The sequence below is a fragment of the Lipophrys pholis genome (assembly GCF_963383615.2).
Source record: "Lipophrys pholis genome assembly, chromosome: 14".
Lineage (NCBI taxonomy): Eukaryota > Metazoa > Chordata > Actinopteri > Blenniiformes > Blenniidae > Lipophrys > Lipophrys pholis.
In genome coordinates this window covers 27,517,664-27,544,243 of record NC_137633.1, presented here as the reverse complement: position 1 = coordinate 27,544,243, position 26,580 = coordinate 27,517,664, and the positions used below count along the sequence as shown (strand labels likewise).

The 26,580-nt window shown below is 43.1% G+C and overlaps 1 protein-coding gene across 1 annotated transcript in view; it reads left to right on the top strand.

The window, feature by feature from the left end:
- The window catches only part of atrn (attractin), a 152,513-nt gene that overhangs the window by 38,671 nt on the left and 87,262 nt on the right, over window positions 1-26,580 (top strand). The window contains exons 13-24 of the mRNA XM_080480151.1: window positions 217-338; window positions 2,201-2,339; window positions 3,833-4,014; window positions 6,318-6,537; window positions 6,618-6,803; window positions 8,675-8,920; window positions 10,744-10,881; window positions 12,657-12,750; window positions 14,880-14,932; window positions 15,808-15,902; window positions 16,458-16,536; window positions 19,743-19,900. Coding sequence (XP_080336277.1) covers window positions 217-338; window positions 2,201-2,339; window positions 3,833-4,014; window positions 6,318-6,537; window positions 6,618-6,803; window positions 8,675-8,920; window positions 10,744-10,881; window positions 12,657-12,750; window positions 14,880-14,932; window positions 15,808-15,902; window positions 16,458-16,536; window positions 19,743-19,900 — 1,712 coding nt within the window. The remainder of the gene's footprint in view (window positions 1-216; window positions 339-2,200; window positions 2,340-3,832; window positions 4,015-6,317; window positions 6,538-6,617; window positions 6,804-8,674; window positions 8,921-10,743; window positions 10,882-12,656; window positions 12,751-14,879; window positions 14,933-15,807; window positions 15,903-16,457; window positions 16,537-19,742; window positions 19,901-26,580) is intronic.

The window sequence follows — 26,580 nt, the reverse complement described above, 5'->3', positions numbered from 1 at the left end:
TTGATCTACTGAAACTAAACAGCTCATTTCTCGGTTGCTGCTTTTTACTTGTCTAAACTTGGATGGAAACAAAAAGCAGGAAAACAGGAGGTTATGACACAACCTAGTGGAAACTCTTTCTCAGATATCAGATTGCATGTTCTTTCTGAGATTTTCTTTCAGGAGTAAAGTTGGTGTAACGGACGGACGGCTGTGTTCTGTGTTATTGTCCTCCAGATGCGGATAACGAGCGCTGTGACCAGTACACGGACTGCTACAGCTGCACGTCCAACACCAACGGCTGCCAGTGGTGTTCGGTCCAGTGTGTGTCTCTGGGGAGCAACTGCACCTCTGCAGCAGTAAGAAGAGCCGCTCTGCTGGGCGGATTCTAACGCTTCACGTCTCCCTCCACCTTCAGAACCGCCTCAAATCCCTTAAGTCTGTCTTCCTGTTGGCTCCGGCTGTAAGAGCAGGAAGCCTCAGGTTATCTTGTAGAGAACCAGGGCCCGGCTGTTCGAAACTGGGTTATCATTTAACCAGCCGTTAAATACATTCAACCGACTCAACTTAACTTTAACCGGGTGTTATCTAACCCACCTCCGGACCTCCGCTAACTGTTTAACAGCGTGGTTAACTCTCACCGTGGCGTTCACTGGTAACGCTGCGTTCATGATAAGGTGGACCGTGGACTGAACTTTGATATAAATCAATACTGGAATGAAGAGTTACACCTTTATGGAGCCCCGGAGTGGCCATAGAATGTTTTTTATAAATAATAGTATATATATATAAATATATATAAAACGTGTGGAAATTAGATAATAATTAGTAATCTTAAATGACTAACTGGAGACAGCGAGTTACTATCTGTTTCCCTCGTATTATATCCCGTCATATTTGCTGCTCTGCAGCTTTAAGAGCCTCGTTTCCACGGAGCACATTAGATCTTGGTGTTTTCTAACTAAAGCATGTGAAGTCCAGACGTCTTAAACTCACCTTGGTCCAGAAAGAGAAGATCTAATTCTCATGTCTCTCCTCTTTATCAGTAATAAATGAGTTTGGCTCTTATTTTTCACCATTCCAACATTCCATAGTGACTTTCTGCTCCTTTCACTTTATTTCTGGACGTTTCTGAATCAAAAGCTTCAACATGGAGGAATGGAGGTGTAGAATGATAGAACGCTGCTCTACAGCCGTTTCCATGGTAACCTAGGTAAACACACGCTGATCAACAATAAAAGTTCTCTTTCACTTGATTCCATTAAAAGGCTCATTTTAGGTCTAAAAACTCCAAGCTTTCATTTACAGTAGTTAGTAGTTTGTTTAGTAGTTCCTGATGAACCAACCAGTTGGCTTCATTATAAAGAAGTTCTGTGGAGCGTCTCATAGCGGAGCGCCCCCTGCTGCCTCATACAGACCTCTCCCTTCGTCAATCTCACGGCCACAGATTAAATGATCTGGTTCCCTCGCTTTATTGATTTGAGGTAACGACTTATTATCTAGTTCCCTCGTGTTATTATTATTTCTGTCTCTGGCCACTCTCCACTCTCTAGATGGTTCTCTCTATATGGTTCTCTCTAGATGGTTCTCTCTAGATGGTTCTCTCTGGTCAAATTAAAAGAAGAAGAGGCACCATGAAGCCTCTGATCATCCAGCTCAGTTTTCATCTTCCTCTTTAACATCCTGGTAGTTTGTCATGTTTTATAGTTTAATAGAGCAGATAAAAAAAACACTGCGCTGCCTCCACCACAACGTTGAAGACTAAACACGAAAGCACGGAGACGTGAAAGTGGGTGGAGCCTTGGAAGTGGGTGGAGCCTTGGGCGGAGCGTCATAACGGACCCTAAACAATGACGTTAACCCACAGTTAACTTTGAAGGCCACGTTAACTAACGGGATGACTAACCATGTTTTAAACAACAAATATTTAACGGTCGGTTAGCAAACGGCAGGTTAAGGATTTAACCAGTGGTTAGGGCTTAACCAGTGGTTAAATTAACCCAGTTTTGAACAACTGGGCCCTGGTGGTTATCGCCTGATTATTTTAACTATTAATCCAACATTTTCTGTTAGTTTGGGCTTTTCATTATGCTGACAGTAAGAAAAGACAGTGAATCAGGTTTTTGAGAATGCAGTTGATTCCACTGCAGGTTTTTACAGTTTTACAGACGTGTTGCCTCATTGAGCCTCACTTTCATTCCACACGTGTGTCTTTGTTCAGGGGGCCATAGCGGAGTTTGACGGCTGCCCCAAAGATAACCCTTCCTACGTGTGCAACAAGAAAACCAGCTGCAAGAGCTGCGCCGTGGACCAGAACTGTCAGTGGGAACCTCGGAACCAGGAGTGCATCTCACTGCCAGGTGACGGAACGTTAGACAATGTTTAATAACATGAGGCAGTTAGAGTGTCTTCAGTTTATTCATTCATTAGAACAGGTTGTCTGTAGAAAAGTAGTTTTTTATGCTACGGATGTAGAGATATGATTGATTAGTTGATGTTGAATTGATTCCCTAAAACACACTGATTCATAACGCCCCCGGCTCAGCTGGTAGAGCATGGGACTCTCAATCTCAAGGTAGAGGGTTCATGTCCCACGCCGTGCGCCACCTTCCTGTGGGCTCTCCACCTTCCTGTGGGCTCTCCACCTTCCTGTGGGCTCTCCACCTGCAGGAAGGTTCTTAATGGGTCAATATGATCTGGGTGACGGTGCTCAGACTGACACCCCCACCACCCGGGAACGGATAAGAGGGAGAAGATGGAGGGATGGACACTGATTCATTGTTAATCTTCATCTGTGGTAGAAATAGCTGTCGGTCGATTACATTCTGCCCCCTTGTGGTGAAAAAGTGAAGCACATTAGTTTTCGAGTTGAGTTGAGAGAAAAAATGTTTCCTTTCAAATAAAACAAAACAAAATATTTTACATTAAAATGAGAAACAACTTCATTTTGCAAATCAGTTAAAGCCACTGCCCAGTGTCTTATCGCACTTTAACCAACACAACATTTTACTTTATTCGATTTTATTGATCCTCTGGATCTGAAATGTATAGATACTAAAAAGAAACAGGCAGAAGAGAGAGTATGTGACACGATTGTATATAAATAAAACTGAATTGAAAAGAGAATATGTATGTATAAATGCAGAAACGGCAAAGAGACACAAAGATAATATATTGTGTGTCATTCATGATTGTTTTCACCACCTCAGATTTCTAAACCAGGGGTGACAATCTGAAGGCCTGTGGGCCAAAACCGGACTGCAAGAGGCTCCAATCTGGCCAAAACACCAAGATATTGGAAAAAATATCCTGGAAAACACATTTTGGAGTTTGAATAGTTTCTTCTGGACATTTCACTGTATTTTGCACCAGAAGGTTTGTTTAAAATGTCTTGACATTTAAGTAGTATTGAGTATTAATTTTCATTTAAATTTTTTAAATAACATTTTCATCGCATATACCCTGCACCACAACAAAAAAAGTTTAAATTTGAAGGTTATTATGACACTATTTTACTGGTCCGCCCCTCTTGAGATGAAATGGCTCCTGAACTAAAATGCTGTTCCTGTGAATCAAAATGTAGAAACAGGGAAATAGTAAAACTGTACCATAGATTTGAGCAGATTGAAGAAAATGCAGCAACTCGATTCTGTAATAAGATCTCAAGCCAGAAACGTGAACGCCGTCTGTAGCACTTCTGTCGGCCAAGCCTGGTTTGTAAATAAAATCTTATTGTCAATCAAACATGGAGTAAAACCCACGTTGGAATAGATAAATAAAACCCCGTGTTTGGATGTATTTAGCCTCTTTGGCAGCTCTCGTATTGAACCGCCTCGTGCTCTCTGCGTTCCAGAAAACGTGTGTGGAGAAAGTTGGCATCTGGTGGGAAACTCCTGCCTGAAGTTCATCACGGCCAAAGACTCGTACGACAACGCCAAGCTGGCCTGCCGGAGCCACAACGCCGTTCTCGCCTCGCTCACCACGCAGAAGAAGGTGGACTTCGTCCTGAAGGAGCTGCAGATCATGAGTGTGGTGGTAAGAGGAGCAGGAGGAAGGAGCATATTATGACTAATTATCAGATTCGATAAATTTTAATATTCTCCTTGGGGGAAATTGGGTCATCTGACTGGCAGCGAATGTGAGGCTGATAAGACTTAAAATTCTCAGTGCTGGAGATTATAAAAGATAATTACAGAGAGCAGATCACATCGGAACAAGACTGAAGATAACTGAATTAGTCAAATATGTGAGGACGGGCGGTACAGACGGTCTCATTGGGCAGATCGTCGTGTAGAACAGAGGATAATTGAGACGAGAAAAATACACAGAAAATGACGAATCCCCAGAGAAATCACTTTTCATTTCTCTTGTTATCACTGACTTATGAGCATGAAGTGACTCACTGCCGTGCACCTTCTTCTGTTTGAGCTCCGTGGTGTCTTTAATCTGGACGGGTTCTGGTCGGAGCTTCTGAGTTTTGGATCCGTGAGCGTGAAACAAAACTCCCATCAACAGATTCCCCAATTGAACCTGCACACAGTCCCCGCCGCACCACTTCCTTCACATATTTTACACTGGACCACACAACAGGCTGGAGCTCAAGAGGCTGAGATGACCTTTAACCTTGTTTTTAACCAATGAACTGAGGGGCTTGAAGTAAAAGATGCTCGAATAAAGTTGATTGAAGCTGTTGAGACAAACATTAATGTTTTGGTTTGAGTCCAAAGTAAAAAGTGTGACTGCAGCGTGCCGTTTAATGTGCTGTTTAGATTCTAATCACACTAACTGATCAGCCTTTAAATCAGGCTGCAGCCGTCACTTCTGATCCTGAAGCTGAACGGGACATAGATATGAAAGCAAAGCCACATTCTCAGTTTTGCTGGATTGAATGAGCTCCTGTATATTTAGGTGGTTAATCTTTGTGCATATCGATGGCGAGTGTGTCGTCTGGTTTCATACAGAGGCTGTAAAACACACCTCACAGGGCTTCTCCTCATGCTGGATCGACTATTTCCAGACAGGAAAGAAGTCGATCCTGGAGATGGACTTAAATTCGGACGGTACAGTAATTCGTCTCATGGCCCAGAGCGACGGCGCTCTTTTTGTTTACAGCACTCATTGATTACAGATTACAGATTACAGATTACTCCTCCAGTCCAGTGAAGGAGAGCTGCTGCTCTGTTCGTTCAGGGGATGAAAAATCACTGTGACGTTTCCCGTCTTTGTTTCATAAAAACACACCAATGTTGCGTTTTCTGAAGGAAAATCAAAAGGTTTATGGAATAGATTCTCATCAGACGTTGCGTTACCTTTCAAACGGTGAGTTGGGACTTTTTTCAAAAGATGACAACACATCCTGCAATAGGAACCCATTTTCATATTTCATTGCTATCCAGACTTTTCTGCAGAGAATATAAAGGAACGTGGCATCAGAGAAGCTCCAATTTAGCTGAGATACATTTTTTCGGGTGTACCTGATAAGAGTAATATGAATTCTGTCCACTAGGTGGGGGTGGCAAGCCACTTCCTCCTCTTTTACAAACTGTACAATCTGCTGGTCCAAAGTGGAATTACAGAACGGATCCAGTGGTACTTAGCTTGTTAGCTGGTCATTGTTAGTATATTTCTCTTAAATTTTCTGATTATTGACTAAACTACACGCAGTAATCTAAATGTACCCGTAAAGAAGAAATGTGCTAGTTTTACCTCGAGGAATATGACGTATGTGTGTATGATGTAATTAACAAATGGAATCTTTTAAAATAAGGTTAATTAAATCAACATGTGTATGTTTAACAGTATTAAAATAAAGTAATCCAGGGTTTACAGTGAATTTATGGTTCGAAATGTCTACAGAAACCAATGTTTTATAGAATGTTAGGCACGTTTGTGAGCTGCTAGTTGAACATGTGTATTTGAGAATTAAGTTAATCAAACTAGTTTTTGTTTGTCTCTCAACAAATAAATTGGTTTTAATCTTTTTTTTTACTGATAATGATGTGAAGTTAGAAGAGAAGATGTTAACATTTTACCGAAACGTCGGCCATTTTTATGCTGAAAATAGCAATTTCCAGCACTTAAAGGCAATTTTCACAAAAACAGTCTAATGACTCTTTTCCTAATTTGGTAAGAGAATAATATGAGTCATGGCTATTGTTCCCGTCCAACAAATCTACGAATATATTTGTTGGTTTGTTAATGTTGGTGAGTTCCAGGGACATTGGTCCTCTTTTTAAACAGTTTAACAGTGTCTGAATGACGGTCGGCTCATTGTCGTACTTCTCCTGCCAGTTGAAGTGACTCGTGTTCAGCGTGTGACGTTGTGACTGTGTTGACAGTACAAGGCCATGGTGACGCCCTGGGTGGGCCTGAGGAAGATCAACGTGTCGTACTGGTGCTGGGAGGACATGTCTCCCTTCACCAACACCACGCTGCAGTGGCTGCCCGGCGAGCCCAGCGACGCCGGCTTCTGTGGCTACCTGGCGGAGCCGGCGTCCAGCGGCCTGAAGGCTCAGACCTGCATCAACCCAGTGAACGGCAGCCTGTGTGAGCGGCCAGGTGAGCGTCGCAACCTAGGGAGGCTCTTCACCCCTCCTCGGCTCAGTAGTGAGTGACGTGTCTCTCTCTCTCTGTTCCAGCGAACCACAGCGCCAAGCAGTGCCGCACGCCCTGCGCCATGCGCACCACCTGCAGCGAGTGCACCAGCAGCAGCTCCGAGTGCATGTGGTGCAGCAACATGAAGCAGTGCGTTGACTCCAACGCATACGTGGCGTCCTTCCCCTTCGGACAGTGCATGGAGTGGTACACCATGAACACGTGTCCACGTGAGATCACTGCTCTTCTTCTGTTCTCCTGATAGTCGGCACATTTTACTGCACTCTGAATTAAATCCAGTGATAAATCATATCCTGATACAGGACAGAGGAAAGTAGATCAAAATTACAAAACATGAATAAAGAAATTCTTAAAGACAAATATATAGAATCAAACAAGTCATTTTTATTGACTGAAACTTTTTACAGATAAGAATAACAAAGTGGTTCACATTGTAAAACACTGAAAGTAAAACTGGTGGTAAAAAACTGGAGAATTAAAAAAAAAGTGGAACACTAAAATCTGTTAAAATCTGAAAAACAAAGTTTTTGCCGCTGTGAGGGACTGAGTGGTCGCCTCAACTCGGGGTGTGGTAAGCCTGGACGTTGTGTGTGAGCACCAGTATATTAATATTAAGTACATTTCCGGGTGTGACTGTGTGTCTTTAACCCTGATAAAAACAAACGCCTTACACAGTTTTAGGAGCAGAAGACAAATAAACACATCGAACCATAAATATAAAAAATGCAATTTGCAACAAATGTTAGAAGCTGGATAAATGTGATAAGATCAAATCAAATACTTAACAAAAGAATAAGTTTACTATGCAGTAAAACCTCTTATGTAGGGACGCCCTAAAATCCAAAGGCAAGTGTCCCCTGAAGACGGGTGTCCTCTCTTCAGAGGGACGGGTCACCAGGACAAATTGTAGGACCAGTTGATATTGAACGAACCAAACAAATATGTTATGATTATTTAAAAGCACATAACTGAACCAATACAAAGATGTATACTATATGAATACATATACACATGTATATAAGATGTATACAAGATAAATATTACATAAGATTTAATGTACTTCAGGGACCACATACAGTCCAGTTTCATCCTGAGTAGACCAGACCGGTAAAATATTACTATAATAACCTTTAGATTTACACTTCGAAGTTTTTCTTTGTTGTGGTCACAGTGTACATGATGAGATTATCTATATTCTTACAAGATCAAACAGTTCGTACTGAAAATGATTATAATCTCAACATAAAGTCAATTTTAGTGAAACATTCTGGTACAAAATACAATGAAATGTCAAAATAAAACTTGTGTTAAAATAAGAATTTAAATTAAAATAATAAAAAATAAATGGTGGCAATTTCAACTGAGTGAGATGGTTGGCGCTCTCGCCTCACAGCAAGAAGGTTGTGGGTTCAAATCCAGTCAGGACCTTTCTGTGTGGACTTCTTAACGTTATGGAGCGTTAAGGAAGTGTATCACCAGCAGCCTGCGCACAGTCGGCGGAAATCATGGAGGGGCTGACAGAGAGGCGGCGATTATTCAGATCTCGTCTGTCTCCTGACACAACAGCGTCTGAATATTCCAATAAGAGTACTAATAATAGCCCAGGTATTTTGGCCGTGTCGCTCAGCTTGAAATTTACCAGGAGAACCAGTCTGTTGTCCTCGTCAGGCAGGTTGTCCTCATTAAGGCGAGTTAACAGTTAAATGTGTGTCGGTGCACAGTGACGTGTCCAGTACAGGGTGGAGCTCTGACCCGCTCAGCTCCTCACTGGTTCTACTGTAAATCATTTTCAGCAAAAAAAAAAAGCTGAACATACAAAGAGAAATAAGACAAGTGATAAAATATTGATACGTCAAAGGCAAGATAGAACTAGATGAAACAGAATTTAAAACACCTGTATAAAATAAAAACTTTGCAAAGAAGATGAAATTCAATAAAATACACAAGAAAGATAACTAGAAGCTGAACTTACAGTATTAGAATTTGTCTGGTCCTGTGTTTTCTCATATTGATGTTACATAGAAACTCCTCTGGGTTCTGGATCTGTACTAACGTTTCCCGTGTCGTGGTTCCTGTGCAGCGGAGAACTGCTCCGGGTATCGAACCTGTGGTCAGTGTCTGGACCAGCCGGGCTGTGGCTGGTGCACCGACCCCAGCAACACGGGCAGAGGCCAGTGCATCGAGGGCTCGTACCGGGGACCCTTCCAGACCTCGGTCCCGGCCCCGTCCACCCTCCCTGGCCTGCCGGCCAGCCCGCTGCCTGCCCTGAACGCCAGCATGTGTCCCAACGAGGCCAAGTACAACTGGTCCTTCATCCACTGCCCTGGTAACTGCCTCGTCTTCATCACATTCACACACCTTCCTCCAGGCTTCACCACGTCCACACACCTTCCTCCAGGCTTCACCACCTTCACACACCTTCCTCCAGGCTTCACCACCTTCACACACCTTCCTCCAGGCTTCACCACCTTCACACACCTTCCTCCAGGCTTCACCACATTCACACGCCTTCCTCCAGGCTTCACACACCTTCACACACCTTCCTCCAGGCTTCACCACATTCACACGCCTTCCTCCAGGCTTCACACACCTTCACACACCTTCCTCCAGGCTTCACCACCTTCACACACCTTCCTCCAGGCTTCACCACATTCACACGCCTTCCTCCAGGCTTCACACACCTTCACACACCTTCCTCCAGGCTTCACCACATTCACACGCCTTCCTCCAGGCTTCACACACCTTCACACACCTTCCTCCAGGCTTCACCACGTCCACACACCTTCCTCCAGGCTTCACCACCTTCACACACCTTCCTCCAGGCTTCACCACCTTCACACACCTTCCTCCAGGCTTCACCACATTCACACACCTTCCTCCAGGCTTCACCACATTCACACACCTTCCTCCAGGCTTCATCACATTCACACACCTTCTGCCTTTTGTGTGCCGATGACGAACAGAGAGTTTAACCAGCTCATCACATTTAATGGAAATAAAGGATTTCTTGGTCGAGTCTTTAGAGGCTGGACTTTACGCCGACCTCACACCAATAATCAGATTCTAACAGATTAAGTGAAGAATCCTTTGATTCAATATTTGTATCCACTGATTAATGCTGGTAATGACCCTTTTGAGTTCACTGAATGTTGTGGCTTCATGTTCTGATGTGAGAACTATAACTGTTGCAGCTCTGAAAGGGTTAACAGACCTTTCTCAGTGATTTGGTGTCAGACTCCCCTCACTCATGTGAAAGAAATCACAGATCAATACAGCAGCAGTGGAGGAGGTGATATCTGTGATCTGGACTGAGCTGCAGATAAACAGGAAGATGAACACGGCTGCTATCAATAGAAATACAATCTCCATCCTGTATGAACCCTTTCAGGTTTAGAACACGTCTTGTCTTCACTATTCAGAGCGAGCAGGAGTCAGAACCTCACAGGGAAGCCAAGCTTTTCTTTTACTGGCCACAGTGGCGACGTCAGCATAAAATCCTCCCGCTGAGATCTTTACTGCAACTTGTTGGTGTCAGGCTGAAAAAAGTAATGTTATTTATGAGTAATAAAAATTGCCTGCATGGTTTGAAATGCCGCAAAATTTAAAATTTGTAGTTAAAAAGTAAAAAAAAACAAAAAAACTCTCATTAAATATCTTTTAAAAAGCTTTAAGTGAAGGAAATGATGGCATTTTTCTCTATAAATGATTATTATAGAAGGTTTTTAATCCTCTAACACTAAAATATTTGCCTTTTTTTGTTAACAGAATTGCTGCAGCGCCTGTAAATTTATGTCATAAATAAATAAATCTGTGTCATAAATTCTCCAAACGAACCAAATGAACATGTTTATTTAGTGAATTAGAGGAAAGTCAGAGTCCAGGATGTTTAACGAAAAACACCTTCAGGTTTGAAGAGTTTTTGTTCTGAAGTGTGTGTGTGTGTGTGTGTGTGTGTGTGTGTGTGTGTGTGTGTGTGTGTGTGTGTGTGTGTGTGTGTGTGTGTGTGTGTGTGTGTGTGTGTGTGTGTGTGTGTGTGTGTGTGTGTGTGTGTGTGTGTGTGTGTGTGTGTGTGTGTGTGTGTGTGTGTGTGTGTGTGTGTGTGTGTGTGTGTGTGTGTGTGTGTGTGTGTGTGTGTTCTCTCTCCTGCAGCCTGTCAGTGTAACGGTCACAGTCAGTGTGTCAACGACAGTGTGTGTGAGAAGTGTGAGGACCTGACCACCGGCCGGCACTGCGAGAGCTGCATATCCGGTTTCTACGGTGACCCCACCAACGGGGGCAGCTGCCAGCGTGAGTATCCTTCATCGTCCTCCTCTTCCTCACATAAAGCCTGTGTTCTCCGGAGAACCTCCGCCGCTCTGTGTCACAGGCGTGTTTGGATCTCGGCGGTATCCTTCTGGATTATTCTGATATTTGTGAGTTTGGATCGATGCGGTCACGCCCTTGTTTCCCCCCTCCTCCTGGCTACACCAGCTAAATGCCCCCGGGGGGCGCTGGCGTCACCTTCACCTCCACATCTCATCAGTTTGAGTCCGGACGCGTTGCGTGAGCGCCATCGATCCGTCCGCGGTCGGATAATTAACCGCTCGTGTTGCTAAACGGCCGTAAACTTGAGGGAACCGTGAGCGGATCTTTAAACGCTCCGCAGATGTTTGAGTCATTTAGAAATGATGGATGAGATTAAAGCAGAGGAGGGCAAACATTAACCTTTGTGCGGGCAGATTAAACTCACAGACGCTCAGCATATGGTGGAATCTACCCAAGCTTCCTTCAGGGATCGAAGAAAAGTCACCTCACACTCAAACCGAGCTCCTGAGGGGGCGCTGTGGGACGGCCGCTCCACTTCACACCCCGGCACTTCTCCACATGTCAGAGAGCCAAACTGGGACAAAACTGTGGAAATTGAAGACATTTTAACTCAGACTTTAAGATAAGATATAAGATATCCCTTTATTTATCTCGCATGTGGAGAAATGTGCAGTGGTACAGCAGGATAGTACAGAGAAGGAAGTACACGTAGCAGGAACTAAAAAAAAAAAAGCAGATAGAAATACAATATAATAGAAACAATATGCACACGGTGCCTATAAGTGTGGACATGTACAGAGTATGGGGGTGGATGTATTGCACAAAAAGCAGATAAAAATACAATATAATCAAAAAAAAGTGTTTATGCTTTTTACTTTAACTTCTCAAACTTCAATCACGTTTTCTGAGTCTCTTGATGTTTGTCACTCTTTCAACTTCAGCTTAGAGTGAAATGTAAAAAGAGATCGAAGTTGGAAAGAACAGAAAAGTTAATACTTAAAGTATATTTAAATGTATTTTTCTTGTGGCGTTCTTCAAATATTGTGATTCAGACTTTCAGAAGAAAGTCCAGAAAATGTTAAATGCAGAGTAGAGCTGATATTTGAATTTATTTTAATGTTGTAGAACTGAGTGTTTTGAGTTAAAAGCTATAAAATGTAAATAATCCTGAACGTGTCGAGGTTCACAGTTGATGCTTGAACTGAATTGTGTGTGAATTGAAACTTTGAATCCTGAAATGTTAAACGATGATCCGATGAAACCAATTTTTCAAATATGCTTGAAATTGATTAAATCTAGAATTGTCACTTTTTGGAGGTGGAAGAGATTTAAAACTTCCTTATCGATGAAATCTGTTACTCTCCTACAATATAATGTGATATTTAGAGAAAATACACAGAAAGAGTTTTTAGCAATAGTTCTGGTGACTTGCTGCAGTTTAGAAATGCTGTTGTGAGCAGATCCGCTCCAGCTGAGAGGACCAGATGTTTTGTTTTCCTAAGAAATGATGAAAAACAACACACATTTTAAACGTTTTTTTTAAACCAACCTTACAGATCAGGAATCATCTTAACTCATCTTAACTTCAGGGGCTGCAAACATTTCATCTCCAGTTGGTTTTCTTTTCTTTTTCTTCTACTTGTTCTTTTATAAGAGGTGGTCTCTGGGCTATAGTGTATTTAAATGTATGTCTTCATTAGAATTTTATGAACTGATTAAAAATCACATGGATTGTAATTGTTTGTTTTTCTCTGCAGCATGTAAGTGTAACGGCCACGCCAGCGTCTGCAACCCCAGCAATGGGAAGTGCTTCTGCACCACCAAGGGCATTAAAGGGGATCGATGCCACCTGTGAGTGTCACCTTCACTGTTTTACCCCCATAATACCCTGGTTTCCCCTTTCTATTACCTGGTTTACCTTGTTCTACCTTCTGTTTTACCCTCAGTTTGACCCTCTTCTACCCTGTTTCCTCTTTTTATTACCTTGTTTCCCCTCTGTTTTACCCAGTTTTAATACATTACCATTTTACCCTCAGTTTGACCCTCTTCTACCCTGGTTTTTAACCTCAGTTTTACCCTGTTCTACCCTGTTCTACCCTGGTTTTACCCTCAGTTTGACCCTGTTCCACCCTGGTTTTACCCTCAGTTTGACCCTGTTCCACCCTGGTTTTACCCTCAGTTTGACCCTGTTCTACCCTGGTTTTACCCTCAGTTTGACCCTGTTCCACCCTGGTTTTACCCTCAGTTTGACCCTGTTCCACCCTGGTTTTACCCTCAGTTTGACCCTGTTCTACCCTGGTTTTACCCTCAGTTTGACCCTGTTCTACCCTGGTTCGACCCTCAGTTTTACCCTCAGTTTGACCCTGTTCTACCCTGGTTTTACCCTGTTCTACCCTGGTTTGACCCTGTTCTACCCTGGTTCGACCCTCAGTTTTACCCTGGTTTGACCCTGTTCTACCCTGGTTCTATCCTCAGTTTTTACTGTTTCCCCTCGGCTCGTCTCCACACATCCTTCACCCTGAGTGCCTCTTCTTCATACAGTTATTTCCTTTATCTCCGTCCAGTCAAAGCATTATTTCCCTGTACTGGTCCATGTAGTGTTTTTCTGTGGCTGGGTGGCTGTGAGCCCCGGCAGGCTGATCAGAGGGAGGATCTCTGCTCTCCGTGGGGGGTTTGGAGCCGCTCTGATAACCCAGCTTTATCGGACAGTTTGAGGATCGATGTGGCTGCTGCGGACTTATCTCCTGTGTAAACACCGGGCAGCGTTTCTACTGCGAATCTACATTCACTGGAGTATTTACTGTAGTTTAAAAGTAGAATCATGCATCCAAAGTGTCTGACGAGTGAATAATGATGATCTTTGGTGGATTGAAACCTTAAAATCAGTTTATTGGAGAAAAGTTCCCACACATGGAGAAAACCTGCACAGTCGATGAAGCGCTTCATGTTTTTACTCTTTAAAAGTGTAGTTTCTCAAAGATCTGCGAGGCCACACGTTAAAATGATTTCCATAACGGCTTCTCGGTGTTTTCTCTCTTTTTCCTGCTCGGTGTGGCTGCAGCTGTTCATTAGTGCTCGCAGACACATTTTAGTACTTATCTTAACCCCGTCCTTCATTATCATCCGACTCCCCAAAACCCATTAAAAAGTTCACACAAAGTTTCACCAATGAATGAAAATAAGCTTATTTTAGTCAACTTTTTACACACATTCACATCTTTTCTCTGTTTTATCATCACTTTATCGATGTGAAAAAGGAAGATTGACTATTTTCAGTCTAGTTTTCTCCAGTTTTTCCTCCATAATTTTCATTATTTGGGTGAAAACCTTTTTTTAATGATTGAAGCTTCAGACTTTATATCAATATAATTTGAAATATAACAAAAATCAGGCTGTGAATTGTCACAGATTAAGTCTGATAATGAACTTTTCCTGATTTGTTCCACTTTTTCTTTAAATTCAAATCATAAATATTTGTCAAACTTACCAGAGTGTTTGTGTTGTTCTCAAAGAAATCGATTGATTTGATTCCTGCTTCCTAATCGATACCATTGTGTGCTTTATGATCTCTATGGTATTTAAATTAATGGATTCATTTAGTTTTGTATTTATGCTTTAGAAACATAACATATTCTGATCTTAAATAGAAGTTCAAGTCATTACAAACCTTGAATAAGTAAAAATTGCTGACTTCTTACTCCTTTTAAAAAGTAAACAAATAGTTGCTTGTTTGTTCATCTGAAGTTTGTTTACATAGAAAATAAAACATTAACTTTTATTTCTTAGTGTAATAAATGATCCGCCTGCATGTCAGAAAATAAACTTCTGAACTTCTCACACTTTAAAATATGTTCAGGCTTTTCAATAAATAACAGATTTAACTTTTTCATTTTGGTTTTATTCATGTTTGTGTTTTTATCTGAATGTTTATTCATGAGTGAACTTGTTTGTTTGTTGTTTGTCTTTTTTCTCCATTTCAGGTGTGAAGTGGAAAATCGATATCAGGGCAACCCGCTGAAAGGGACCTGCTACTGTAAGTGTGTGTGTGTGTGTGTGTGTGTGTGTGTGTGTGTGTGTGTGTGTGTGTGTGTGTGTGTGTGTGTGTGTGTGTGTGTGTGTGTGTGTGTGTGTGTGTGTGTGTGTGTGTGTGTGTGTGTGTGTGTGTGTGTGTGTGTGTGTGTGTGTGTGTGTGTGTGTGTGTGTGTGTGTGTGTGTGTGTGTGTGTGTGTGTGTGTGTCGTCTCTTTCCTCATTATGACTGCTCATGGAGATTAAATCAGGAGATCTTGATAAATCCAGAGTTGAAGCGTGTTTCTCCTTCGTGCTTCAGAAGCTTCCTTCCTTCCAGTCGTTGGTTAATAATCTGTTGGATTATTTCTGATTCCCTCTCACACAGTAAACGCTCATTTTGTTGGTTTCTATTGATTTTCTGACTGAATGTTTAGTCGATCAGCTCGTTATGATTCATGACTTTTCTTCGTGTCATTCCATTATTGATTTATTACTGAATAGTTTTGATCCCGATCTGTTACGCTTGTCGGATTAATTTGAGCGCAACAAAATGAAAGTGAAAGTTAAGATTTCCTTCTTTATGATTCTGTGATGTGATTTTCTTCAGATGGAAGGTCTCTCATGGTTGCTCACTTCACTGTGAGATTGGTGGTTTGATAAACAGAACCTGCAGATCAATAAGTGTTTAAGATCCACCTGCAAACAAACAATTCTTTTTACAGCCGATTGAAGCGGAACTTCCTCTAATCTTAATCTGGACAATCTGAAAACTGCAGCTCAGAAAAAAGACCCGAGAATTAGAAAAGCGCTAAAGAAGAAGTTAAAAAGGGAAACAAACTAAAGAAGACTGACATTCAGACTCCCCCCCCCCCCCCCCCCCCCCCCCCCCCCTGTGTAGACACGCTCCTCATCGACTACCAGTTCACCTTCAGCCTCTCTCAGGAGGACGACCGCCACTACACTGCCATCAACTTCGTGGCGACTCCGGAGGAGGTAAAGTGACGCCGTAGATAAAAACACCTCAGCAGATGATTAACTACTTTTTAATGTGTCTCCTGAAATGTGAAGTTAAGTAAAAATCAATTCTGATTATTGATCGCTCATAATTTCAGTAAGAATCTTGAGAAGGGACATCCAGTGTCGTAAAGCTGTTCAGTCTAATATAGATTTATAATCTAGTAAGACTAATGTGTGTGTGTGTGTAGACTTTATACAACAGTTTTTACTGAAGTTGTACTAAAATGTTTATTTTGCTGATTTCATTAGCGTGCAGCCTTTCAGTCATTAATATTAATTTAAATGATTTGAGCGTCTCTTACAGTAAATGTTTTCATCGTTAGTTCTTCAAACATTTAAAGCGTTGGCTTGTCTTCTATTACCCCGGAAGATTTACTCTCTTCTGCACGATGCCGGCTGTTTGTTCAGCTCAGAAACCTTCAACGGAGTCTGACGACGTGAACAAACACGCCAGATTCTCTAAAGAAAGTCTGAAGTCTTCATGGTTTTCCTCTGATTTCATCACGATAACACTGATGTTTGTGGTTCCAGCCCAACAGAGATCTGGACATGTTCATCAACGCCTCCAAGAACTTCAACCTGAACATCACGTGGGCCACCAGCTTCACCGGTGAGTCTCACTTCAGCTCCCCTCCCACTAACACACGTCTCTCATGACTCGGGCTCCATGGAGAAGGAAGTCAAGCTGGTGTAAGGCGGGGGGGGGGGGGGGGTCAAACAGAAGCTCTGTGGATCAGAACCGACTCGCAAGAGGCTCCAAACCGCCAAACAAATGTAAACATTTGAAAGATTTTTTTTACAACTTTCTTCAAAGTTGTGCACTGAGCCCCGAGCTGAGCTCTCCTGATGCTGACATGGACGCTCCCTGGCTGTTATCAGCCTCAAAGCCCGGCTGGCAGGGGGAGGCTGGACATTTCACTGCATTTTACACCAGAAGGGTTCAATAGAATTGGTTTTATGTTGAGATTAGATTAATTTTATATAGTAACTGTTTGTTTTTTGTGAAATATTGACATTTTCATCACTTACACTGAAGGAAAACTTTAGATCTAAAGGTTATTATGGCTCCATTTTACCAAGATGACACTGGGCTGTTTGTGGCCTCTGAACGAGTTGGACACCACCGATGTAACATTTATTGTTAACCAGCAACAGAGAAATGTTTTTTCCACCTGATTGTTGATGAGTTCAAACTAGGGATGTGGCCGATCCGATCCAGTATCGGGATCGGGTTCCGATACCAACGTAATTCACGGATCGGAAATTTCCGATCCAACCTGCGGTGATTTCTGATCCATGATCCTGGTCTGCTTCATGATCCTGGTCTGCTTCATGATCCTGGTCTGCTTCATGATCCTGGTCTGATTCATGTTACTGAAATGACTCCCCAGTGTTTCCCTGCTGCTGCTCTGCTCGCTGGCTGCAAACTGTGGACTGGATTCCCTGAAGGGAGGCGGGTCTCAATGAGACCAGGAGGAATGAGTCAGTAATGACTGACTTTTCATGACAGCATGTCGCTGTTTGGACGTATTTTATGTTCAAAACGTCGCTAAGCTACCCGTCAATGTGGAGGTTTTAAAAGCTGTAGTCCAGCAGGGCGGCGCTCTGCAGCCAGACGTCACCATTTTAAAACTCCAGCTCTCCGAGGAGAACGGCGCTGACATCAAAACAGTGAAAAACATTGTGTTGGTGCTGCCTTGCTAAAGAATTTCCCCAGGGATTAATAAAGTGATTCTGAGTTTTAAAGATAGAACTAGTTTATTATGAGATGATGACGTCACGCAGACCCCCACATTGTCCAAATTAAAGAATAATAGTTTGTACTGCTTCATTTCTGACCTGATACTAACTTCAAGTTGTGTTTTGAGAGAATACATACAAATATTCCTACATTTCATATTTGCCTGTTGAGAGGAGTTTATTACATTCTCATATGAAATCAACAATCATGATAATGTTCTGATTAAAGCAAACAGCTCTGGTATCGGAATAGTATCGGTGTCGGCAGATATCCAAATTCAGGTGTCGGGATCCAATCGGAAGTGAAGAAACATGGATCAGTACTTCACGAGTTCAGACATGTGCGGATGCTAACCAGACAAGCTAATGCTACGTCCGCTAGCCTCCTACATGCGGCTTCGTAAATGAAACACTGCTACTCACGAAACATTTCCTAAACTGGACCCAGTTTAAAGGATAATTGAGGAATCTTGAGTTGTTTCATCTGTATATGCATCAGTTCTTCACAAAATGGGTCGCAAGACCGTTTTCGTTGTGTTGCCAGATCATGAAACACTGGCTCAGTTTACGCCACGTTTTCAAATGGAAACGGAAAACTCTCGTAGTGTTTTGGTTGTTTGTTTACACGACAGCTGTGATGGGAATCGGCTTCACCTCCAATAATCTGACTCCTTTAATCATTCATTTACATCTTGAAGTCAGTTTTTGTTTTATTTGTAAGCATTTTATAAATCTTCTGTTTGGACACTGGATGTTTTTAATTGGACCTCAAGCTCAGAAGGTTTGGGAATGTTTGGTATACCATCAACGCACACACACACACACGCACACACACACGCACGCGTGTCAAGTGGCATTTAACTGGTCGATTTAACCGAGAAGTGCGGGACGGGGCAGAATGATCCATTATTTGGTTTTGGCCTTTGTAACAAAACTAATTAAGTGGAAGTAAAAAAGGATAAAAGCCGCTCGCTGGCTGGAGCCGCTCATGTGTGAAAATATGCAGCTTCTCTCAGAAACATCAAACCGACACTCGCGACTCATTTCACAACTCGTCAGTCAGAAAGTCGCTGACAGGTTCAGCAGGTGATTCTCGTCACGTCACTGAGCTGCAGGGCGGAGGATCGACGGCGCGGTGGAGCAGCGGGAAAACAATCACTTAGCCAGTTTGCAAGTTCTTCCTGAGCCTGCTGCTTCTGTCCAATAACATCCACCCCTCCAAACGGCTGATGGCTGCGACTTCAACACAATGTCGTTGTTCAGGAGCCTCTTCGTGCAAAGTTTCACTTTGAACCTTGTTTCAAGTAAAAATGCCTCAACTCTCTTTCTTTTCTTTTTTTGGGGGCTATCCAAGTCTGCAGCATTATTTCTCTTCAGGTTCTCCAAACTTCAGATTCCTGTGGCCGTAAGCATGCAGGTTGTGGATTCATTCAGCCTTACAGTGTGTTAATGCTGATGCTGAGTCGGAGGCGCTCACACTGAATGAACACAGACTGCTTCCAGCAACTGTCAATTAGTCTACATTTGAATGAACTCATTTGACCTTTTTTGGTGCTGCTTCTCTCTCCACCCTCCTCTCTCTATCTTCTCCACCCCTACCTCCCTCCATCCTCTCGTCCCTCCCTCCGTCCTCTCGTCCCTCTCTCTGTCCTCTCCTCCCTCTCTCCATCCTCTCCTCCCTCTCTCCATCCTCTCCTCCCTCTCTCCATCCTCTCCTCCCTCTCTCCGTCCTCTCCTCCCTCCATTCTCTCCTCTTGCTCTCCTCCCTCTCTCCATCCTCTCCTCCCTCTCTCCATCCTCTCTTCCCTCTCGCTGTCATCTTCTCCCTCTCTCCGTCATCTTCTCCCTCTCTCCGTCCTCTCCTCTCTCTCTCCATTCTCTCCTCCCTCTCTCCATCCTCTCTTCCCTCTCTCCGTCCTCTCCTCCCTCTCTGTCCTCTCTTCCCTCTCTCCATCCTCTCTTCCCTCTCTCCTCCCTCTCTGTCCTCTCCTCCCTCTCTCCATCCTCTCCTCCCTCTCTCTGTCCTCTCCTCCCTCTCTCTATCCTCTCCTCCCTCTCTTCTTGCTGTCCATTCAGCAGGCACACAGACGGGGGAGGAGATCCCCATCGTCTCTCGCAGCAACATCAAAGAGTTCAAGGACAGTTTCTCCAACGAGAACTTCGACTTCCGAAACAGCCCGAACATCACCTTCTTCGTCTACGTCAGCAACTTCACCTGGCCCATCAAAATCCAGGTAAACACCGTCAGGGAATCGAACAGGGGATCCAGGACAGAGGCACTCTTTAAACACCAGAAAGTTGGAACCAGACGGACTAAAAACTAGAACCAGAACGATATGAAACAGGAACACATGAGGGAGAACGAGACGAGTGCAGAGCAGCACCGTGACGAACACATCAAATTAATCCAACCTCGCAGTCGTGCTGTCAATTCCAGATTCATGAAGTCTAAATCTTCTCTAAGGTCCCATTTCCACAACGATGTTTCAAGTGAAATAACATCGTTTTGGCGTTTTCATTTCAGGAAATGTTCGCGTTTACAAAGGAACATGATTAAAACGTCTGTTTCCACGGAAACAGCAGAAATGCTAAAATCTCTCTCTCAGCTTACTTGCACTACTTGAAGTAGGGATGCACCGATACCAATTTTCTTCCAAAATGAGTAGTGTATGAGTACTTGCATTTGAGTACTCACCGATACTGAGTACTCAGGCCAATGCACACTTTAAATCGGGTCTGAGCACTGATAGTGCTCAGGACCCTATTGAAATTGTAAAGATTATTATTATTATTAACGCTTATACTTTTTTCGTAATGGGAAAACACGTTTTTGAGGGACGAAACATACATAACGTTTTGCAACACTTTGCACAGTCATCAGGCCCGGCAAAAAATGTCATAATTTGGAGAAATCACACACGTGACTGGAAAAATGGCTCAACTGTGCCACCTGGAATTTGAAAAATTCAGCCCCCGGATCCCGTTTCACCTGGAGCTACGAACGCCGGCTTACACTTATGTAACACCCCAAAACGCACAAAAAAGTCTCTGCACATATACTGAAAACTCAACAGGAAGTCCGCTATTTTGAAATATATATTGGATTTTGGACCAAATTGAATTTTCTGGAGGGAACTAGTCCAGGAGGGTAATTCCAAATGACCTGAAAATTGTCGTGGTGATAGAATAGAAATTGGTGAGCAAAGCATATCAAAATGGCTCCATAATATCTGAGGGCGTGGCCCAAAAATGGACGCTTCACCAGGAAACAGTGAGTGTAGTGTAAAAACAGGAAGTGACAGGTAAAAGGGCTTAACATCGCTTGATCAGCATCAGACTTGACAAATTGCATCAGAGACCGACCCTCATCACAACTATATGATTACTTTCACTCGTACCGCCATTTGGGGGCGTGACAATGGCCATGCTCGCCATGGAAGAGGAAGTGCAATGTAAATATCCTGAACATGGTCTGAGTAGCATCAAAGTTCACACATTGCATCAGAGACTAGCCCTCATCACAGCTACGTCACAATGATGACCATCAGTCATAGTGCCACCAGCTGGAAAGAGGAAGTGGGGTGTACATGCTTGGATCTGGCTCAAACGTCTGATCATTGATTAGACAGTTAGTCATCGGGCATAGCGCCACCTGCAGTTTTTCATATATTCAATCCATCAGAATGCAATAACCAAGTTGAGTGTTGGCATTGTATGGTAGTAAGCACATTTACTAATTAGCATAGGTGTTAATTAGCATACACACTAACATTAGCATATGCGCATATGAACATATGCGCAGGCGTTAGCATACGCGCGATATTTGCCAGTTCTCACTGGGGGCTTTTCCACCGCAAAGAACCATGTTGTAGTTCGGAGCCCGGGCCAGACTTGGCACCAGTTCTTTGTCTTTCCACTGCCAAAGCCCCGGCCAAACGGGCTAAACTGGGACCACTTTAGGTGCGGTTCCACCGCACTTACTGTCGCAGAGCGGGGCGGGTTTTCGCGTGGTCCGACTGAAAAGTTGTGGATACTACAGAAAGAACCCGCAACCACCAGCTACGATTTTCCGCTGCCCCTCCGTTGAGGTACCGAGGAACGGGTCTGTGAGGAGGAGCTACAACGCAGCCGTCTGCTGATTGGTAGTGACGATCGTCACTCTCGACTTCCCCGCAATTTTTAATTATTTCATCGGCCGTAACCCTCCTGTTGTTTATATTACGCTGCTTTGTGCTCACTGGTTGATTTGTTAACTGGTTTATTGAAACGTCGGCGCGCACCACAACATCGCGGTGTTTTAAGGAGATACAGACGTTCCTCTCAGGAACAGGAGGTTCTACAGCAGCTGGACGCTGCAATGAGAAAGTTTAACCTGAGTCACAGAGAACGGCCGCCGGCTGCTTCCATGTTCTTCGCTGGACGCGTCTCCGAGTCGTTCACAACCCCGCCTACATATTTACCGTACTTTCTGTGGTGGGACCGTGAGACAGAGTTGGTCCTGGGGGCGCTTTGCCGTACCGTAACCTCCCGCTCCGCCACGTACTGCAGTGGAACAGAGTACTTTTGTTGCATTCACACGTTTTTTGTTTTGTTTTTTCCTCTGGCCACTCTGGGGCTCCGGACTAAAACAAGACGGACGTGAAAAAACACCAATAGAGATACGAAGAGACTCAATGTTTTCTGCCTCTTTGGTCCTTGTATGAGCGCTGTCAGCGCTAAATTGGTGAAATCAGTGACGTGTGTAACAGAGATTTTGTGTCTTCTCTTTTTTTAGTTTCACTCTACTGGACTGTCAGTGACTTAGCTGCAAGAAGTCATTACAGGAGCAAGGCTGCTCCCTTTCCTGGCTCTCAAAAGAGTTTGGCTGACTGTTTAATCTACATTAACACTGGCAGTACAACACATAGAGAGAGCAGTACTCATATGCCGACTGACGGTCACAGTTCAAGCTTGCAGCTTTAATGTTTGGAATTTTTGCCACAGATGTTATTTGAACAACATTCCTCGATATGTTTTTCTGGTACATGGGTAACTGTCACAGGTTTCACTGCAGTGCAAACACAAATTCTAACACAATTGTGATTTACCGTCGTTTGAATTTAGTGCTTTTATGGTACTGCCACATGTACTGCAAGAAAACATTTCAATAAAACTTTATCATAAACTGAGTAGTTTAGAGTTCTAACATTTAGCGAAAGTGCTTTAAACATGGCAATGCCACATACTGCAAAATCAGATTTGAGTAACTGCCATATATTGAGTACCAACATTTAACAATAGTGCTGATAATGCCACAGATCACCAAAAAACCTGAGTGCACAATTATCACTTTCTGTGTTTTTATAAGCTTGGCCACATACCTAACTTCAAAACTTACTCAACACATTCAGTCAACACCCAACATAAAACTGTGGCTGAGTATCTCAATTGATCAGCATGTCATAACAACTTCTGTACGTGAGGATTGAACTTATTTTGCGAACGTGAGGGGCAGGTTCTGTTAACGAAAAGAAGCTTTTCTGCATTTTCATCTGTGAGCCTGTTGCGTTTTTCATCGACAGTGTAGGACACTGAGCTGAAAAGTTGTTCACTGTCTGTGCTGCTGCTTGGGGCTGACCGGTAGCTCTTTGACATTTGAGCCAGAATAGGAAATCTCCCTCTGTGAGCCCCCCAGTACTGTACAGGGTTTTCCTCTGGAGCAGTTGTGGTCTCTCCAAGATATGTCTGGAACTGAACGTCAGCTCCCAGTGGTGCAAGACCTGGTGATGTTGACTCCCGCTCACCCACCATCCCGTCAAACGAGCTGTCCGGACTGCTGCTGGCTTGTACCGTACAAAGCTTTCTGACAGGTGGCGCCCAAGATCCTCCTGCTGGTCTGCCTCTCCTGTGGATGTCCTCCAGCAGCTCCAGCAGCTCCAGCAGCTCCAGCAGCTCCAGCAGCTCCAGCAGCTCCAGCAGCTCCAGCAGCTCCAGCAGCTCCAGCAGCTCCAGCAGCAGCATCTCCTTGGCCTCTGTTGCAGTGTTTGAGAAAAAGACATCGTTGTACCGAAAAAAGCAGTAATAATAGTTTAGCGGGTTGAGAAGAGACACACACACACACACACACACACACACACACACACACACACACACACACTTTACCTCGGGTCGAGAAGAGTCGTGATGCAGTACAGTGGGTTTTTCCCCCCGTCACTGAGGCGTCAGCCAAAGTCCCCTTGATAGTTTTAATGCCGTCGTTCTCATCCGTTTCCTTGGTCAGAAGTCTCATCAGCACCTGAGCTCACTTTGCGGGTTAGTTAACTCAAACAGAACAAGCACAGACAGTTTTTTCAAAAAGTGATTTATCTTGATTTTTGAGTTTAATTTGCAAGTTTCTGAACAGTGCAACCAAACCATTTCCTGGTGTAAAACAGCCGTAACAAGAAAAAAATAAAAGACAACTTAGGCCAAAGGAACTTTCTGAACACAATTTAATTAAAACAATTTGGGCAATTTTGCTAACATGTGCAAATAACACAAACATAAACAACAACACCGATAAAGTGACTCTTGCAGCATAAAAATTAAACTGCGTCTGGCTTTTGAGGTAGCTTTCACATGAACAGTATTACATGAAATGTAAAATAAAAATTACAAAGTAAAATATCAAATAATTGAAATAATACTTGAGACTTATTTCAAATGTCAAAATAAATAAATCAAATCTTATAAACAATTCTGCAAAATATTATTTAAATCATTTTAACAGGATTTAAGAACCAAAACATTAAGTAGCTTATAGAAAAGAGTCAAATAGAAATGCAAACTTAAGTAACTGAGGTTATTTCATTAATTATTATTTTTTCATTTTGAACATGCTCAAATTGAAATATCAAAATCAGCAGTGCACACCGATAAACCAAAGATGGTTAACCAATCAAACAGTGACTATCCAATCCAACTTTTATTTATATAGCACGTTTAACACAACAGCCCAGGTTGACCAAAGTGCTTCACAGTTCAAAGTAATGATAAAACAATTGGTGGGACAAAAACAGAGTGACTAAGTAACGGTCGTAAAATAAAATCAGTCCGCCCGTTGGTGTCTATCAATGTGTCTCATTTTGTAGTTTGTCCATGTGGAGTTGCCGTAGATCCCATTGTACCATTGGCAGGCGTAAGCCCCGCCCAGACAGATCTGGTAGCAACAGTGGCGCCTTGCAGTGAAGTGCTCTAAACCACGCGCTGCCGTAAAGTGGTATCGGTGTTGGGATATCGGTGGCAATTTTATGTGTACTCAATATTCATGCCTGGTATTGGACTAATCCCGCTATCGGTGCATCCCGAATTTGAAGCTCCAGTGGAACTGTGACTAGTTTTGTAAACTCCTGTTTACTAGGAGCGGTGGCTTATTGAGTTAAGTTAAAAATAGCATGAATGAAAAGAAGAGCCCTGTTGTTTGGAAGCACGAAGAGATTCACATCATCTAGTGTTTGTACTGATCGCAAATGATATCGTAATTACAATTCAAGATTATGACATCCCGATCTCTAAATGACCTTCACTCCAGGCAGTAAGCCTCCTTCTGATTGGCCATGATGACATGTGCCGTGCATGGACAGATAATTCATTACCTTTCCATCTGTCTTTTTATGATACTGGACACATTGATGATGTGACAACGATAAATTAGAGATATATTGTGTCGTGTCTACTGGTGAAATGGTCTTATTCTCCAGTCTCCTCCCACCGCATGTCAGTGCATCCACTTCATGATAAAGACTCATACACATGTACAGTTACACCTTTATGTTAACAAACTGAATAAAGTAAGTTTTTGTTCATGAGTTGAGCAAAACTGAGAGCAACTATAACGACTTCTTGACAAGTAACATGTTGTCATGATGGGCACGTGCTGAGTTGCTTAAAGCGGAGCGCACGCCGGTTCAAACACAGAATCACACTTCGGTAATGAGTTGGCGGTGAACTCGTATCGGGACACCTCCATGTGTTTGATTGTCTGAAAAATAGGCGCGATAAGTAGCTGCACGTTGTTTCCTGTTCCCTTTTTCGATTAGCAGCTCGCACTGCGACAATGAAACCTCACAAGACGACTTTGATTAACTCCAACGCATCAGGAGGAGGTGTTGACTTCTGCATCCACACCAACTATACCACTGGCTTTCTCGTGGTCCAACAAAACGTCTTGTACATGAGAGGTTTTTACAGTCACGTATCAGCTGTTCTCACTCCGGATCCACTCCAGTAAATGAGACTTTTCAGGTGAAAATGCAAAACTTCCCATGCATTTGGGGTGTCTGTTTACATGACAACGATGCTTGGACTCACTAAAAACGCAGCTGTTCTGAAACGCTGCTCCTGGTCCTGGTCACTCCGTAGTAACTGCTTCTTCTGCACATGCTCAGTAGAGACAATCAAAACAAGGTTTCCTTTGTGGTGTCATAACTCCCAGTCCTTATACTCCTGGGACGGTCACCGTAATAACAATCCAACTTGTGGTTTTATTTTGACAGTCTCCGTAATAACAATAAAACATGGTACTTTTATTTTGACAGTCACTATAATAACAATCCAACTTGGTTTTATTTTGACAGTCACTGTAATAACAATCCAACTTGGTTTTATTTTGACAGTCACCGTAATAACAATCCAACTTGTCCACTAGAATGTCCGTGTTCTCCCATTGTTCATGTTTAGAGCTCCTTTGTGTGGTTTCATTATAAAACAAACAGCACCAACTAGTGGCCCAGCGTACTAACTACATCATATCCAGTGTTTCTGCCATCACCATGCAAACGGACGTTGTTTTCAAAACGTTGTCATGTAAACATCAAACGTTCTCCTCCTCCTCTTCCTCCTCCTCCTCCTCTTCCTCCTCCTCCTCCTCCCCCGTCCTGCTGTGTGGGATTATGTC